This window comes from Notolepis coatsorum (genome assembly GCF_963971535.1).
Source record: "Notolepis coatsorum genome assembly, chromosome: 3".
Classification (NCBI taxonomy): domain Eukaryota; kingdom Metazoa; phylum Chordata; class Actinopteri; order Aulopiformes; family Paralepididae; genus Notolepis; species Notolepis coatsorum.
Genome location: NC_140167.1, coordinates 70543080 through 70562499, shown reverse-complemented (window position 1 = coordinate 70562499; position 19420 = coordinate 70543080). Strand labels below are relative to the sequence as shown.

At 41.1% G+C, this 19420-nt stretch overlaps 1 protein-coding gene and 1 long non-coding RNA gene across 2 annotated transcripts in view; both read left to right on the top strand.

Annotated features, from left to right (window-relative positions):
- Nucleotides 1-3759: 3759 nt before the first annotated feature.
- LOC311225197 lies at nucleotides 3760-4812 on the top strand. The gene is made up of 5 exons (XR_014619489.1): nucleotides 3760-4065; nucleotides 4161-4208; nucleotides 4299-4379; nucleotides 4489-4554; nucleotides 4683-4812. It is a non-coding gene; the product is annotated as an uncharacterized lncRNA (long non-coding RNA).
- Nucleotides 4813-7862: 3050 nt separating this feature from the next.
- The window catches only part of bmb (brambleberry), a gene marked incomplete at both ends in the record, with an annotated part of 48396 nt that continues 36838 nt past the window's right edge, over nucleotides 7863-19420 (top strand). Inside the window, 3 exons of the mRNA XM_084311239.1 lie at nucleotides 7863-8108; nucleotides 8381-8509; nucleotides 9918-10103. Of these exons, the coding sequence (XP_084167365.1) occupies nucleotides 7863-8108; nucleotides 8381-8509; nucleotides 9918-10103 (561 nt within the window). The remainder of the gene's footprint in view (nucleotides 8109-8380; nucleotides 8510-9917; nucleotides 10104-19420) is intronic.

Sequence of the window (19420 nt, the reverse complement as noted above, 5' to 3'; positions counted from 1 at the left end):
TGATTGAAAACTTTATTAACAGATTGCAGAATGGGTACAATACAGTACAGCTCAATACACACAATTGTTAAGGGGATGCAGACCAGAGAAAGACTTTCATCTTGTTTACATCAGGGTCCCCCATTTTCAATTCATCAGGACATATATGACATACTTGACATTGATTGATTGATTGATTGAAAAGTTTATTAACAGATTGCAGAATGGGTACAGTACAGTACAGCTCAATACATACAATTGTTAAGGGGATGCAGACCAGAGAAAGACTTTCGACTTGTTTACATCAGGGTCCCCCATTTTCAATTCATCATAACATATATGACATACATGACATACAGATAGACAGTACTGCTACATCTATACATTTATGACATATCAGATTTGCAAATACAGTACTGTTTGTGATACAAAAGTGTCCAGAAAAGGAGTGTATATACATTTGGCATAGAAACTGTACATTGGAGGAGGTTGGTTGGGTGGGGTGGGGTTGGGTGGGTTGGGTGAGGGCTGTACATTGGAGGTGGGGGGGGGGGGGGGGGGGGGGTTGGGAAGGGGACACACACACATTTTACACTGTACATTTGAATATTGACAAAGCCTTACTTGGTCTGACATACAGATAGTCAGTACTGCTACATCTATACATTTATGACATACCAGATTTGCAAATACAGTACTGTTTGTGATACAGAAGGAGTCAAGAAAAGGGAGTATATACATTTGACGTAGAAACTGTACATTGGAGGAGGTTGGGTGGGGGGGGGGGTTGGGTACATTGGGATATTGACAACCATACTGGGTAATTTACATTGGAGGTGGTTGGGGGGGGGGGGGAAACACTGTATAAACAAGCAAAACTGTACATTGAGGGGGGGGGGGGACACTGTACAAACAAGCAAAATTGTACATTGGACTATTGACAAAACCATACTAGGTAAATGACTGTACATTGGAGGGGGTTGGGTTAGGATATTTACAGGGGCCAGTTTTGAATTGCAGTCTCCCGTAGGTGTCCCTTGAGAGAGGTTTTGAAAGTGGGTAGTGATTCACATTCCTTTACAGCTTTGGGTAGGGCGTTCCACATTGATGTGGCATAATTGCGAAACGTGTTTAGTCCCTTATTTGAGCCGAATCTGGGTTTAACATGATTTGTGGAGCTCCCTCTGGTGTTGTGATCGTGGTATTCACTGACCTTTGGGAAGTATTTTGACATGTACATGTCAAAGTGTACGTGATATACTTGGCGTTCCATTCACTTTGACTGCCAGGGGGCGTCTTTAGACGTCTTTGCTGGCCATGCTAAAGTTGCCGGGGGACGCTGTACGTCGTCTTTATATCAATATTTCAAAAATCTGCGATCGGATTCATAATGTCCCTCCGCTGGCCTGAGATTCACCAGCAGGACCCACTGAGCTCTCTGGCGGTTCAGGAGCGCCATCTGATGGCCGATCGGCGCAAGCGCTTAACAGGAAGCGCACTAGAGGTTTTGCTAGACGTCCGTATTGCTTCCGGCCACTCGGTACATGTCCCGTGACTCTAGCTCGTCACTCTACATAGCGATCGATTGCCAATAACTCGATAAACAACATGATTTGGACGTATATACCATTATACAAGCTGGAGATGGACCGGGTAATAATATATCCCATAATGATAAAATTTCTACTCGACGATGATCGCCCAACGGCGCGCGGAGACTGGGGTGAGTTTCAGCGTGTAACGTTACCGTCTTCGATAATAACTGATATTATCAACATTTGACCCACATTAGATGATTGGTATAACGCTGCCCACGGAATTATAAACGCCCCCTCGCCCATCCGGTCAACATCAGATGACGTGTAGTAACTTCTAGAAGTACGTCTAGTTGGAATTTTTTATATCGCGCTGATTGCCATCAAACTGTATTTCATCATCAATATAATGCATTTGGGGCTATATATCACGTTCTGGAGAAAGCTGCAGAAAGAGATGAAAACATACTTATACATTAGACCATACTTTACTATGAATATGTGAATGAAAAAGTTTAACGTTGCTACACAATGAACAATACATATAGGACTTTGAATGGGCCCTAATAATGGCAATGTAGCAATAGAATTTAAAAAGTTATAGCCCTGCAAAGAAGGGGACTTTCTCCATAGACAAATAGCGCTGGCAATCTATGGTATATCATTAATTTAACCTTAGGCAACCAGAGTGTTAAGATGAATTGAAAATGGGGGACCCTGATGTAAACAAGACGAAAGTCTTTCTCTGGTCTGCATCCCCTTAACAATTGTGTGTTGAGCCGTACTGTATTGTACCCATTCTGCAATCTGTTAATACAATTTTCAATCAATTGATTGTCGCTAGGCAACTGGGTAATGCGCTGTCTGTAATCTGTTTGAATGTGCACAATAATTCTATATAAATTACCTATTTATACAGCTGCATATAACCCATAACTCTGTATGATTACAATAATGCTATGTGTGGTAAATATATAAATTTGCCACCAAAAAAGGTTTGTTTTGTGAGATTATTGTAAATGTACTGTAGTCTTTATCTCACACAAAACAAACATTTATTGTTGGCAAATGTATATTTACCACATATCTCATTTTGCATTTAACGTCGTCGGCAGCAAGTTTCAGAACATTTCCAATCCACTCACGACTTCTAGAATACCGCACAACGGTCGGTCGTTGGACTTTTCTCGTGATGAACACGGTAAACACGACCCCATCGAAGGCACCAACAAACCGAGTAGGGGGTATCTGCAGAGCCGCAGAGCCAGGCTGGACGGGTTGGAGGCGGTCTGGACAAGTATTAGTGGTCTGGACAAGTATTTGCACTACTGCGCACCATTTTCAACTTCACTTTCGTCTCGTTTACATAGGTACATAGACAGTAATGTTACATCTAGACATTTATGACATGTAATAATAGAGTAAACTTGTAAATAGACAGTAATGTTACATCTAGACATACCAGATCTAGTAATAATAATAATAATAATAGTCCCTCAAACTGCAGGACATGTAAACAGTCAAGTTGCAGAACAACTGTTTGCACAAATGAGAAAGAACAATTACTTTTTAACGCAGCAACTACCATCGACCCATCTGTTCCTGATGAGAAACATCCTAGAACACTTCAACAACAACAAAACCAAGAAGCGAATGGACAACATCAAAAAGTTATTTGGGACGACAGCGGTGGCAATAAACAGCTACCACCAGGCTGTATTGGGTACATTTTCTACTTGCACTTGCATTAAAGATATTTAATGCATTAATCCTGTTTTTAATTGATCTAGGAAATAATGTATAATAATAAATGTCTTCATTCATCAAGTTCACTGTTCCTTACTAAGCTGTGTTTGTCATCTGCTTACAGTGTCACAGGAAGCAGTCCTTGATCTATCACTGGAAGCAGCTCAAGGTGTGCTCCCTGAAGCGGGTTCAGGTCTGCCCCCAGCAATGATAAGTAAGTGGAATTGCATGCTTGGGTCCTTAGAAAGTCTTAAAATGTCTTAAATTCAAGTTTAGCCGCCTTGACTGAAACCATGCATGATTTGTCCAATAATCATATTAAACTGCCACCCACCACCTTAAATAGTGAACTCTTAATTGCTCCAAGTCAAGAGTGCTAACTATTACACCATAGAACCTGGCTTCTGCAGCAGAAGCAGGCCTATAAAAACCTATGCCTACCTACAGTAATTCTTACCTCTACACTATTAGTTTTATTAAACATTGTTACTATTTCTCTTATATTTTTGTGTATGTCCATCCCTGTAGAACTTGAGATTCCAGTGGACAATGACTACTCACCAGACCAACCCTGGGCGAAGTCCCGAAACCCTATCCAACAACAACGGGTAGGCAAATTTCTACAAATAATTACTTTCTATGTAAAACTACTCATCTGTATCACAACAATGGTTATTATCTTCAGCTCAGTTATGTCCTGGACCGAAAGAGGCCTTCGGAAGAAATAATTGTGAAGGAAGGACAAACTTGTTTGACACGGGATGAGTTTTGGAGCCTTGGGTTGAACAGCTATATGGATTCAACTGTGAGTAGTCACATGGTCTAACAGATTAACATTTATTACCGAAGGGAGAGTTTCAGTCATGTTCACTATAATGTCTTAATTGTGATTTCTTGCAGATTGGAAATGCATGCCTGAAGCTCATTGGTGAACTGGCTCTGAAACGTGTATGACCTCTTTTTTAATTACACATTTAAAAGTAACTTTTGGTACTGAAGGCAGACTATTAATAATCATGTTTGTTTTTTCCTCATCAGGACATGGACATTTATATAGAAGACATGTATGTTGTTCCTACCTGGAAGGACCGAAGTATCAACCCGTTAGCTTCATTTCCGGTAAGTGTAATTAATTGATGAAATAAATATAATTATTCAGTTAGTAAATTGAATAAGCATAATGGCACATCCCTACTCTAATGGCAAACTCATGTTTCATAAATATTAGGCTGACATGAAGATGAAACATGCAATAGTCTTTCCAGCCTGGACCGAAAACCACTTTGTGCTATGTGTAAGTGAAATTAGTAATGCGTGTCTTATAAACGTAATCATGTCTGCCGTTCTGGGAGAATAGCAGAATCCACATTCCCACAGAAACCTGACTGACATGCTGTGCTTATTTTTACATACCCATTATAGGTCTTGAAGCCACGCATACAGGAGATTCTATTATTGGACTCGAAATACATAGAGCATACCTCTGGCTTTGGCGATGAAGACTACAGAACTGTTTTTAGGTACACAGATGAGAGCTACTTTTTGTTGTGTTCATATGGCATTTAGATGTGATGGTTCACCGATGAGCGATGCTGCCCTTGGGGGGAGGGAGTGCAGAGACTCAAACGCATCAGCGACCCAACTAACTGCGTGTCTGTCTGCATGAATAAAGACTTCTCAAAGTCCAGTTATTATACTGATATCGAATAATTAATTCTGCTCCCTCCCTCCAACCTTGGTTGCTATGCCTACACAAAACCGCATAACTTCACCCTGGACTCCGGTTTTCAAAGACCGGGGTTGCAGTGTAGCAAATCCCCGGTTGTGTGTGGCCGAACAGTGCAACTGCGCACATACAATCATGGTTATATTAAATCCAGCGCTCGTGTGGACTGGGCCTAACTTGCCTGCCATTACGTTGCGTTCTGAAAAGCGAAACTGACCCTGAAAACGAAACAAAAATGGCCCTGTGTGTAACTGCAGCCGTCTCTGTGCTAACAGTCACGTTTTTAGTACGAGAAGACAAGACAAAACTTCTTTCTCTGGTCTGCATCCCCTTAACAATTGTGTGTATTGAGCCGTACTGTATTGTACCCATTCTGCAATCTTGTTGAAATAAAGTTTTCATTCACACTCAAAATCTGTGTTCATTTTTTATTTTGCATACTAATGTTCTGTGTCTTGAGTCGTACTTGTATTGAAAAACTGATTTTATATGTCTGAGGAGAAGACCGGTACTCATCATCTTCGTCTCCACAAAAAGAAAAATTACATGTGAAGTATGTTGTGTGCCAGGTTCAAACAGTGCTGTATATGTACAGTTTATTCCTACTCCTATCCAAGCTCCGGGAGGGTCATCAAAGAGAAGTCGGGTCATCAAAGAGAAGTCGCCTATTCTTAGTCCTTGCCCCACAATGGTGGAATGAACTACCCACCCCAGTTAGGACAGCCGAATCCTGTCTAATCTTTCGCCGTCGACTAAAGACTCACTACTTCAACCATTATCTAAATAAAAAAAATCTAACCCTAACTAACCTTACTGTCATGCACTTGTCCTAATAAACTAACCTACACTGTAGCACTCAACACTTTATGAACATTGTTACTGAGACGAAAGTTACGTTTACTCTATTATTACTAGATCTAGTATGTCATAAATGTCTAGATGTACACTTTATGAACATTGTTACTGAGACGAAAGTTAAGTTTACTCTATTATTACTAGATCTGGTATGTCTAGAGATGTAACATTACTGTCTATGTACACATCATGTCTAGATGTACACTTTATGAACATTGTTACTGAGACGAAAGTTAAGTTTACTCTATTATTACTAGATCTGGTATGTCTAGATGTAACATTACTGTCTATTTACAAGTTTACTCTATTATTACATGTCATAAATGTCTAGATGTAACATTACTGTCTATGTATGTAGAGTTCCGTGTTCCTTCGCTCTCCATGTTCAATGTAGAGGGTTCTGTTGCTTCGTCATCAGTGTCGTTCAATGTATGAACGACATGTATGTATGTTCTGTTTCTTTGTCACCATGGCTCATATCTTATCATATGTATTTATCCACACAAAGAACGCCTGATCCGTTTTGTTTCTTTTATGTGAATAGTTTATTTACAATAAGTGAACCAAACTTCTCCTCCATTACAAACACCCCAAACATTCCCAGCTGTGACACACCCCTTTCACCCCTGTGCGCACTGACAGCTGACCGATGACAGCTGACAGCTAGATATACGTGCTCGGCTTCCCGCCACTGTGTCATGCCGTCATGTCTTTACGTACTGCAACAAGAACAAAACACAATACTTAGAATAGAGTTGCACCACATTTCCAATACAACACATGCCTATGAACGTCTAGGCTACTCACTACAAAACATATTAACAACCATAACATATGATCCCATTTTCAACATATGAGAACATATATCTCAACAATGTACCTATGTAAACGAGACGAAAGTGAAGTTGAAAATGGTGCGCAGTAGTGCAAATACTTGTCCAGACCACTAATACTTGTCCAGACCGCCTCCAACCCGTCCAGCCTGGCTCTGCGGCTCTGCAGATACCCCCTACTCTCCAGCCTGGCTCTGCGGCTCTGCAGATACCCCCTATTGAACAAACCAGCTGGCCGACCACATGCAAATTTTTGTTCCGTAAACCTGAACGTTTTGTGGCCAATGGCGGCCCGGGTAGGCGGGCGGCCCCCACTCCCCTCGTGTCTTCGTTTAATCCTGGGGTCCGAGGAACTCGCGACCCCCCCCTTTCCACCTCACCCCGACACCATATCGAACACACACCATAGCCGCCTCTGAAATTACAAGCGATTCCATTGAGTAGGGTAATGTAGGGTATATCTGCAGAGCCGCAATCCCAACGTCTGGGCGGGGCTTCGGGGCTTGTACTCGGTTTGAGGCGGGCCGAAGTTCCGCCTCAAACCGAGTACAAGCCCCGAAGCCCCGCCCAGACGCTGGGCTTGCGGCTCTGCAGATATCCCCTATTGATTCCATTGGCTACATACTTCTATTTCAATATAAAGGGCGGAGCGAGGGCTCCATCAGCTGTGCCTTGTTGTGTGAGTGAGTACCAGTTATTCTCACCGTGATCACAGTTACGTTCATTCACACAATTGGGAAACAAACAATACAGGTAAATTAAATCAGAGGAATAACGTTAATAATAATGGTGCATTTCCTTAGATGCTGCATGATAACGTTACATTTTATTTTTCGTTCAGTCATTTGTAATGGTAATTAATTGTATCAGTTATACAGGCATACTGTTCTGTAGCTTGTTAGTAGTCTTTCGTAGCAAAATAAAAAAAGGCATATTCTCATAAATCATGCACAAATTAAATATAAATTTGAGGTGCAACTTATTTAAACGGAAAGGATGCACCCCCCACACTCAGTAGGCAGTACAGTTAGCTTTCACGAGCGTCAGCTGTGCAGACATGCCTGGGCAAAAGACCCACCGGTGATGCACTATCCATCCACTGGCGCTCTGCATGTCTTGACTCTTATTCATTTACTTTTTACAAATTGTTTATTGTATTTTCCCCTCTTGCGCACTTTGCAGTCCGAGATGGTTCACCTGGTGATCAATCAGTCGTCTTTGGTGCTGCTGCTGATCAGCGTGCTGGTCTCCCCTGTAGAAGGTAGTTTATTTGACTGGATGAAGCGACCCGAGACCCCGCCGCCGGCCCTCCCACCTGCGGCCCCCACTGCAGGAGATGACGCCCCTCCGTTTGAGATGGTCGTTGCTGATGAGAAGTTCCTGGTCGAGGCGAAGCTGATGGAGCTCAGCCCCCTGGACAGCTGTCATTACAAGGTAAAATGAACACCGAACCAGCGTGTTCTATGTTGGGTTCAATTATAATGTCATCGGTAAGGTGAATAATTACTTGATGTTGTTTATGTCCAGACAACTTTTCTCCACCACTGGTTCTAACATCTCCGGATGAATTGAAAATGGGGGACCCTGATGTAAACAAGACGAAAGTCTTTCTCTGGTCTGCATCCCCTTAACAATTGTGTGTATTGAGCTGTACTGTATTGTACCCATTCTGCAATCTGTTAATACAGTTTTCAATCAATCCTTAGGTAGTTGCTCAACTGAAGTCGACCTGTGCGAGCCTATCGGAAGAGCAGCTCGCCAAATTAGGAGTGGTCCTGTTCAACTGCCAGGCAGAGGTCGAGGGTCGCAGGACTTACCCCTGCACAGAGGGAATGGTGAGCTTTTCTGAAAAAATAAAAATACATTTTGAGTTGTATATTAATTTGGTCAGACGTTCACGATGCAGAATTCTTTAATGTATTAAAGGTGCTGTAAGTGGTATTTTCTTTGTTAAAATAATGGCTCTACATTGGCAATCACTGATATGGAGTCTTTGGTCAGTAACATGGGTCTCCCAGTCCCTCCGCTCTGCAGTAAACAGAAAATACATTTTCTGGTATCCTTTATCCAATCTGAGGAGGAAACTCCACACTACAAAAATAAGAAATTAAAACATATGTGCTTGAAACAAGTAAAATAATAATATTAGCACTATTTGTCATCTTATTTATGCCAGCAAATTTGGCTTGGCAAGATTTCTTGAAATAAGTAACATCTATTTATTTTTTTGCTTGTGCACAGTCTGGCATACTGCCAAGGATAGACACAAAAAAAAGCTCAGATTATTTCCATTGTGGTCCTTGTAGGCCGGGGAACGTAAGTGTTCAGACATGCATCATACAGACCATCGTAAAGACTCATGACATCACACACATCACATGGACACATAGTGGTGTGACACAGGTGAGATGTGACATCACTTTAACCTATACAGTTGCACAGGTAAGACGTGACATTATTTTAACCTATACAGTTGTACAGGTAAGATGCGACATTACTTTAACTTATACAGTACAGGTAAGATGTTCTCTCTCCTGATTGGATAAAGTGGGAAGGGATACCAGAAAATGTATTTTGTTTACTGCAGAGGGACTGTAAGGCTGTCCCCGAAGCCTGTTTTTGGGATTCAAACTTCGTCAGGGTTTTTCGAACGGACGTTCGAACCTTCGTTTTGAATTTAAAAAATGTATTAAATTTTTTTTTTAATTGCATATATTATTTTTTTATATCTTCAAACTAAATCCTCAATTTGAATAAAGTGATTAATCTGATTAAATTAGTTTTCTTTTATTAAATCAACTTTCCAGACTCAGCCCAGGGAGAAGCCCCAGCCCAACTAAATCAACTTTCTAATGAATATAACTAATCAGTTTCTTTTAATACTATAATATTAGTGTAGCCTAATCTTTATCTGCAACTGTGAAGAAAAACCCCATTGGTTTAAACGGAATGAAAAAAAGAAAAACGTTTTATAAAAAATGTGAATGTTGCTTTAGAATTCGAATGCCAACGTAACAAACGAAGGTTCGAACGTTTGGGCTCAGCCCTAAGGGACTGGGAGACTAATGTTACTGACCAACACTCATCAGTGATGGCTGTCTGAATGTAGAGCTACTTAACACTTATTTTAACTAAATAAATGCCACTTGCAGCACCTTTTTAATCTCTGGCATTCATGCTTTGGGATATGCTTAGTTGTATTCCTCTCCTTTTCATTTGATCAAGCTGCTCATTAATTTTCAGGCTCTCAAAGAGTGTACAGGAGATATGGATCCAGACACGTGGACCGCGTATCACATAGTGAGCAACCGAGCACGCTCGGTGTGCTACGCCACCCGCCAGCAGCACTTCAGGCGCAGGGCAGAGCTCACGGTCAATGCTCTCATCTCCACGGCAACCAGCCAATTGCACGCCATGAAGGAGTTAAAGGTAAAAGTCAACTCTCGCCTCGTCACAATCACAAGCGGCAAGATTCCTTTGTGTTGCCACATCGCCGCAGACCAGTGTTGTGCTAGTTACTGAAAAATAGTAACTCTGTTACTTTACTAGTTACTTCATTTAAAAAGTAACTCAGTTACTTTACTAGTTACTTACACCAAAAAGTAATGCGTTACTGTGAAAAGTAACTATTTAGTTACTTAAAAAGAAAAGATTGCTCTCATTAATGCCCTTACAGATACTCAAAATCTGTTGATCAACTTGATAGTTTCCATTCACTGAACTGAACTCTGCTAAGCAATGTGGTCTGTACAAACACAAATTTGACACAAACACAAATGTTGTCCAGAGTCTCTGACGTAATAAGAAATGCACGTGCCTAATTGTATCGCCGCTTAGGTTGAAGGAACAGCCTTGATGTCGCCGGAGCATTTCATTATAACCGTCTTGCTACGTTGTTTAAGATATCAATTGTGCATTGCAACATTAGAATAGTTAGGATATCAATTGTGCATGAGGACTATATTTATATTGTTTGATTAGTATTGATGAGATTCCCTTGCAGATTCTTACAGTCAAAATCTGTTGATCAACTTTGCATTCACATCACTGAACTCACAAGTCTGCGGTGGTCGAGATGTAACGTTAGTCCAGCCCCTCAAACATTTTCTTAAGCTCAGCCTCATTTCCATTTTGTATATTATCTCTCCAAGTAGTTTGAAAACGTGAAGTGTTCCGTCCCATTTGCCGTGTGCCGCCTGGTGATGCTAACTAGATCCCCGAAAGCGAGTGGCTTACTGGCTTCGGATGAGTCCTGTTAACATTAGACTCGGCTACTAGCTTTGTTGAAGCATGGGCAGTAGATAGTATCTTTGAGCCAAAACACAAATGACGTTTAACTAAAACGTTCTTTTCTTTGTGCTCGACAAAAGAGAAATAGTGAGAATATCCATGTGTACAAACGCGAGTAGTGGGCGCTGCCATGACAGTCAAGTCTATAGTAAACAAAACACGCTCTCACAGCACAGCGTGTCCTGCAGGTGAGGTGACACAGACAGAAGTCAGGAGGACTGCGCTGGATCACTATCGCTCGCTACCGATCTACATAAAAATAATGCAGTAACGAACCATTCAGTAACTGTAGCGGCGTTACTGAATTTCAAAAGTAATGCGTTAGAGTACTAGTTACCGCCAAAAGTAACGGCGTTACTGTAACGCGTTACTTTGTATGTTAGTCCCAACACTGCCGCAGACGCGCGCTTAATGGTTGAACCACCTCAAAGCGCTCCCGGGCAGAATATGCCGTGACATCTTGGATCACTGTCTCCATTAACCAATTACAGCAACTCCAAACGATCCAAAGCAATAAAACTGGCTTACAGACTACCCAACTACATGAACTCTTAACTATTGGGGCTGAGCCCGAAATATCTGGAAAAGCACAGATTCTTTGTTATGAGCTCCATTGCTCCACATAGGGGGGGGGGGGGGCAGGCAAGCTGCAGGTCAGATGTGTTGCAGGTTCAGGTGTGCTGCAGGTCAGGTGTGTTGTAAGGCAGGTGTGTTGTAAGTAGGGATGCTCCGATATTGATATCGGCCCCGATATCACAAATAGCTGGATCGGCTATCGGTAAAAAAAAAATGCATCGGATATATACTTTTAATTTAAAGGGGACATGCATTGCTATTCCTAGCACTATTTGGGCAACTTTACACAATTCCTGTGAGTCTATGGAAGACATCTGTAAGGTTTATTATATTTCTAATGGAGTACTCAAAAGCATCATTTTCCAGCCTCAAGATTTCAGCCTGTTATTGGCTGGGCTCCGCCCATAAGCACTTTCAGTGACAGTCATCCACACAGTCTGCGAGTGGCAGACAGACACAGAGAGAGAGAGAGCGTGCTGTGTAAACACAGCTGCGTGTGAGATATGCAGGTCCCCTTCTCTTTCTCCCTCTCCCTCTCCCGTTTGAGGAAGTCTTCCACTGTGCCGCGCGCTACAGCTATAGACGGGGCGTTAGTTATGCTCCCGAATCGAGAGAGAGACGGACCGAGAGACGCCAAGCGCGACACGCGTGTATGTGTGCTCTGTCGCGAGGGTCTATCTGATTCTCTCGCTCTGTCAAACCCCGTTTGGTGCGCTACAACCACAGAGCCAATCGGATCACTATCCACTCCATCCTCGCCACGTGACGTCACCATGCAAGTCAAATCAGAACGACCTGATTAAATGGAGCAGGAAATTAATGACTGCAATCCGCCAATATGGTATTTAGAGACGCAGACACATTGATACTAACTCCTATTACTATAATACAATGCTAGACACTGAAAAAAGACATTTATAATGCATGTCACCTTTAATATATAATAAGTTAGGAAAGTAATGCCTGATGTTGCCTTGCACAAAAGAATGATCCCAGTCTCTTCCACACAGTGAGGCATACAGTTTATTAATTGAACAATGGGCATTTACATTTAGTCATTTAGCTGACTCTTTTATCCAAAGCGACTTGCAAGTTCTGTACGACAAGTAATCAGGAAGGGCACAACTCTTATCAGCGGAGTAACAATGTTCATCAAGTGTTGAGTGCTACAGTGTAGGCAGGGGAGGAAATTAGGCCACTTTACTCGCCAAATGCGAGTATTTTTTACGTTTGGCGAGTGATTCATGAAGACCACTCGCCAGTCTGGCGAGTTGACAGTGCCACGAGAGCACTGCACAAGACCCGCGGACATATATAATGTTTAATAAAAGTTCCCGCAGTACTGGCCAACCCGCGGACATATATAATGTTTAATAAAAGTTCCCGCAGTACTGGCCAACCCGCGGACATATATAATGTTTAATAAAAGTTCCCGCAGTACTGGCCAACCCGCGGACATATATAATGTTTAATAAAAGTTCCTGCAGTACTGGCCAACCCGCAGAAATATAGAATGTTTAATAAAAGTCCCGTGGTACTGGCCATCAGTCAAGGAAGCACTCGCAAACAGATAACGTTAAACACAGAAGATGGAAAACAGACAGACTGAGCAACGGGGAACTGCATCCAACCCTAGTACAACTCTCGAGTCCAAGGCAAGGACACATTTAAATTACAGAGGTGTATGTTAGTCTATTGCGCACCGGACTACGACGTAAGGTTAGACATTTTATTTCATGCTCAAAAGCCCCTGGCTTGCACATCGCAGTCACGAAAGGGGCTAGCTCAACCAGTGCACAACAGCAGACCAACCCAACTGACGTTACCACAACACTTGACGGAACTTCACAGCACTGTCGTAAGGCCACCGTGCCGTCTTAAAGGCACAGTGAACACTCGGATGCATACACAACATTGACGTGGCTTGACAACCGAGGTTCAAAGTTAACTTGATTGACTGATTGAAAACTTTATTAACAGATTGCAGAATGGGTACAATACAGTACGGCTCAATACACACAATTGTTAAGGGGATGCAAACCAGAGAAAGACTTTCGTCTTGTTTACATCAGGGTCCCCCATTTTCAATTCATCATAATAACATATGACATACACGACATACAGATAGACAGTACTGCTACATCTATACATTTCACATCTATCTATCTATACACTTCACAACATACTTCGGTTTTTTTCTTTCACTGCCCAACCCAGTCCAACCCAGCATCTTTCACTGCCCAGTTCAGCCCAACCCAGTCCAGAATAGATCCCTCTTTCATGTTAATATGTGTTATGCTAATATTGTGAAGAGTAGAGACTGTTATTAATGTTTTATGCTAATAAATATTTTAAAGAGTAGAGACACGGTGTGATTATTACTATGATTGAAAATCAATTTAGACGAAGACATACAAAGAAGTAATTATCACAATTAGCGATTTTTTTTGGCTGGTAAAAAATCAGTTTGTCTGGTAAAAAAAATCAGATACTCGCCAGTTGGCTGGTAAGCCAAAAAGTTAGTTTCCTCCCCTGAGTGTAGGTTAGTATATTAGGACATGTGCATGACCGTAAGGTTAGTTAGGGTTAAATGTTTTTTTCTTTTTTTAAATATATATATATTTTTTAGATAATGTTATGGGTATCTGATCGGTACTCTGTATCGGCCGATACCCAAAGCCAGGTATCGGGACTGAAAAAGTCAGATCGGTGCATCCCTAGTTGTAAGGCAGGTGTGCTGCAGGACAATACAATGTGCATCATATAATAATGGGGGTGGGGGGGAAATCGATGCAGCAAACTTTGCACAAAAATTATAATATATTGTGGAGTATATATTGATATAAATTTGCCTGCAATACAAACTATTGAAGTGAGATTAAGATTCTTATTGCAGATGTTGACAAGCTTTTCATTGGACATAATTTGCAGTTAAAGGTAAATATTAAGGCTGTAAAGTTACCGCGGTATTAACGCGTTATCGCCCGTTCTATTATATTAAACTAAATATTTTTAACTCACGATTAAAAAAAACATATATATATTTTTTATCTACACTTCACTCCGGTGTATTATTGATGCTCTCATTGATACTATGTCTGTTTCTGAAGTGTGTGTGTGAGATATATAGAGATGAGGAAGGGGCAAGAGAGAGCTGGGAGAGTGTGTGAGAGAGAGAGGGGGGGGTGTGTGATTACTCTGCCCTTGTGTGGGTGAATGTAACAAGTTCCTAACGTTTTCTTTCCCCTATTATTTCATGCCCACTTTTTTCATTGTTTTAAATTATTTTCTTTAAAGTTATTTTGTGCATCACTCGGTTTTGAATTTGATGCAAATTTGCAATGCATGAGGGTCATCCTTTTGTTAAATGGCTGCATAAAGCAAGCATTTGTTGACTCATGTTGATAAGAGTATTAAAACTTGGAACTTGAAAAAGATCCATTTAAGGTAGAAAAATAAATAAATAAAAAAATGCAATTAATCACGAGTTAACTATGGACAATCATGCGATTAATCGAGTTAAATATTTTAATCGATTGACAGCACTAGTAAATATATAAAACAATATATCAACTATCTTATTGTGATCATATCATGGGGCCTTTGGTGATTCCGACCCCTACAGTGCTACAAACTATATAGTCCTATTTCCTCCCAGTGTTACAAACTAGTCCCTCCCAGTGCTGGTGACCTATTCTTAACCTCTTAACACTTTGAGTGCCACGGATGAGATATCTCGTTATTTCATGCCAACCGTTGAGTGCCAGGAACGAGATATGCCGTTTTTTAATCGCTATTCTTTTTTTATTAGCGATTTTTCATATTTCATCAATCTAGCCTCACGTTACCACTGCAAACTCTCTCTGAGCTCTATTGGGAAAATACTGCCCCCTATCGTCTCCCGGATGGTACTGTTGGAATGGATTTAATGAAACTCATGGGAAAAAAAGAGTCCGGAATCCACATTTTACTTCTCAGGCATGTAACCAGAGCCGATTGCAGTCTTTGTGGTCCCGCAGAACAGCGTGGAATAATGTGTTCGAGCACCCAGCTTTGGATCAATAAACGCGGTCGATATTTGGAATGGCGACCAGGAATTGGAATAATCCTTTTGGAGAACATCTGATCTGAGGTAAGGAATCTATTTTACCAGTATATCAGTGTGTGTGCGATCAGGAAATAAGAGAATCGATTTTTCAGCCCGCTTCTATAGCGTGCATAAATACACATATACTATCGATAATCTAGCGTTTTCATAAATAGGCTGAAAAATGACCGTGTTTTGTGTATTACAGTAAAGGGCGTTTATCACAGAATCTTCTGAACGTTTCAAGAAACTAGCGCTTTTCAAAATGGTATAAAACGGAAATGAACAGATCCGTTTTGACAATGTTGACTGCAAACAAGTCATTGATAAGCGACGGCCACATTAGACACATAGCCATAATTTAAGATGTAGTTTATGTGTTCGCAAATATGAGAGCTCTATCATTGAAGTGGGTGGCGGCATTCAAGGGGTTAATAGGACACGGGCCTGAGAGGTCCAGTACTGGTAGAGGACCGCAAATGACATCACACGTATAAATCCATCTCTACAGAATGTATGAATTAATGTTTTTTTTTTTTCTTCAAATGTAGCCAAGAGTAAAGACCCTTATGTCAAAATAGCAGTCAAAGTGTATATTTTCAGCATTACGCATTTATGATTTTAACTTATTAGTGAAATATAAGATTATAGAAATCTCAGGGCATCGTATCGGAAAAAGGCGAGGATTTGGAAACTTAATGATGAGTAGTCTTCTGAGAGAGGAGACCCATGGCTTTCGAATTTAAAAAAATTACAAAACTGTTCGGGATCATATCTCTCATCGAGAACAAACTTTAACGTCATTGCCATAAATTAGAACAGTTAGCTTCTCTACCTTTCTGTGAACTTCTAGCAAAAAACGGCGCTGCAATCTGATAAATGGCGGGAGAAATTTACATTATAAAAAAACTAACTGTACTTGGAGTAGATTTCATTCACGGTTTTTGCTGCGCGCCTGGTGATACTAAATCCAGATTGAACTCTGCCATTGGAAAGGGGAGATTTGGCCCGATCCATAGATGTGCGACTTGGCCATAATAAGTTAATTTATAGGCCTAATATTCTATAATCATATTTCAAATTGCATGTGTCCGGATGGCAGAATTCAGTACTGTATCTACAAATCCTGTTAATTATCTTCCCTTTATTAATTTGCTTAGATTTGTTGTACACGTGATCTCAAGAAGGTGCTGAACGAGCTCAGTGGCCTATGCAACGTTTGAAATGCAAAAACGATTAAAAGAAACGGGCGACACCGGGAAAAAAACAGGTCCCTTAACTTAAACGGAAAGTTTAATATCTGGAGACACTTTAAAATAATTCCAAATCAAAGACATGGTGAGCGCCTCCACTAACGGGCTTGTTATGCTGCAAGTGACGATGCAGTTTGATGATGTCATTAAGCGTGGGCCAATAGACGTCTGCCCAAATATCAGAAATGCGAAAGCATTTATTCAGAGTTGTGCCAAACAAACGCAAATATCTCAACTATACATCACATCTCTCATATTGACATTTTGAGCTAGAAGTACATCAAGAGATGTATAAAATGTGCATGTTATGTCATTAAAAAAGTAAAAATCGATTTCCGATATTACATTTTAATGCCTATCGGCTGATAATATCTCTCATCTCTAATCTGAACCTGAAGAAATGACACTTCTCACATTTTAACATTCCAGGATAATCTTTTTCTGACTGAATTAACATAGTTAATTAGCTCTTTAAAAACAGATGGTGGCTAACTTGTTGACAGTGAGTATCAGTGAGCTGGATACAATCCTACCTGGAGGGGAGGGAACAGATGGTGGAAGTAAACGGTACACTATCCCCCCCCCTCACAGTGAGCTGTGGTGTTCCACAAGGAAGCATACTAGGACCGCTACTATTCCTAATTTATGCAAATGACATGTCGTCAGCTTGTGACTGCAACTTGTTCCTGTTTGCGGACGACTCAGCCCTGCTGGTCTCTGACAAGAACAAGTTACAGGTTGAAAAAGCCCTCAGCTCGGAACTAGGCAAAATCTGCATATGGCTCGCCGACAACAAACTATCATTACACATGGGCAAAACAGAGTCCATTCTCTTCGGTTCAAATAACAAACTCAGCAAGACCGACGGCTTCTCGGTTACAGTGGGTGACAATATTATCACAAGGAAAGATGAAATTACCTACCTGGGTTCCATCCTAGAGGCTAATCTTTCCTGTGACAAAATGGCATCCAATGTAATAAAAAAAGTCAACCAACGAACGCGATTCTTGTACCGGATCTCCTCTCTGGTAAACAAGAATACCCTGAAGACTCTAGCAGGAGCACTCATTCAAGGGTACTACGACTATGCTTGCACCTCATGGTACCAAAGCACCTCAAAGGCACTAAAAAACTAATTACAAACATCTCAAAACAAGCTAGTCAGACTACTACTTGACCTGACTCCTAGAACCCACCTCACCCCTGCCCACTTTGACAACCTAGGATGGCTTAGAGTAGACGACAGAGTACAGCAACTTGCAATGGGCCTGGTCTACAAGATACACTACGCGACCAAGGTACCCATGTACATGTCAAAATACTTCCCAAAGGTCAGTGAATACCACGATCACAACACCAGAGGGAGCTCCACAAATCATGTAAAACCCAGATTCGGATCAAACAAGGGACTAAACACGTTTCGCAATTATGCCACATCAATGTGGAACGCCCTGCCTAAAGCTGTAAAGGAATGTGAATCACTACCCACCTTCAAAAACACTCTCAAAAAACACCTACGTGAGACTGCAATTCGAAACTGGCCCCTACAAATGTCCTAACCTAGTTGTACAGTAAATGACCAAGTAAGGCTTTGTCAATATTCAAATGTACAGTGTAAAATGTGTGTGTGTCCCCTTCCCAACCCCCCCCCCCCCCCCCACCTCCAATGTACAGCCCTCACCCAACCCACCCAACCCCACCCCACCCAACCAACCTCCTCCAATGTACAGTTTCTATGCCAAATGTATATACACTCCTTTTCTGGACACTTTGGTATCACAAACAGTACTGTATTTGCAAATCTGATATGTCATAAATGTATAGATGTAGCAGTACTGTCTATCTGTATGTCATGTATGTCATATATGTTATGATGAATTGAAAATGGGGGACCCTGATGTAAACAAGTCGAAAGTCTTTCTCTGGTCTGCATCCCCTTAACAATTGTATGTATTGAGCTGTACTGTACTGTACCCATTCTGCAATCTGTTAATAAACTTTTCAATCAATCAATCAACACAATGTGTTCAGGTCATTTTCACTCAATTAGTCTGCTTCACTGTTAATTAGTCTGCTTCGTTCACCGTCTCCTCAGAACAGCTCATGCCTCTGGATGCCTACTTGGCAAAAGATAAAATAAAAAATCCACGGAATTATGGAATGCACCAATCGCTAGGGTTGGGTACCGAACTGTCCTTTTAAGGGTACCGACAATTACAGCAACACTACAGAGTACCAATTCACACTAGACCCATCTTAAACTGCATCTCAAGGCAAACCAGAACTGTGATAATTTTTAATCTAATTTAGTAATGTAACTTGTTTTATTGTTATCATTGATTGTCACAATGCTTTTACCTTAAGCAGGCTATTTATTGATTGAAAGAGTTTTTATGTCTCCTGTTTAGGGACTACGGGTGTAAATTAGCTCTTGCTACAACCCTGCATGTCTACATTTTGTATTCTGTACTTGATGTTCATTGACGTGTGTTGTCCCTACCAAATAAACTATCAAATCAAATCAATCTGTACCAAATTTC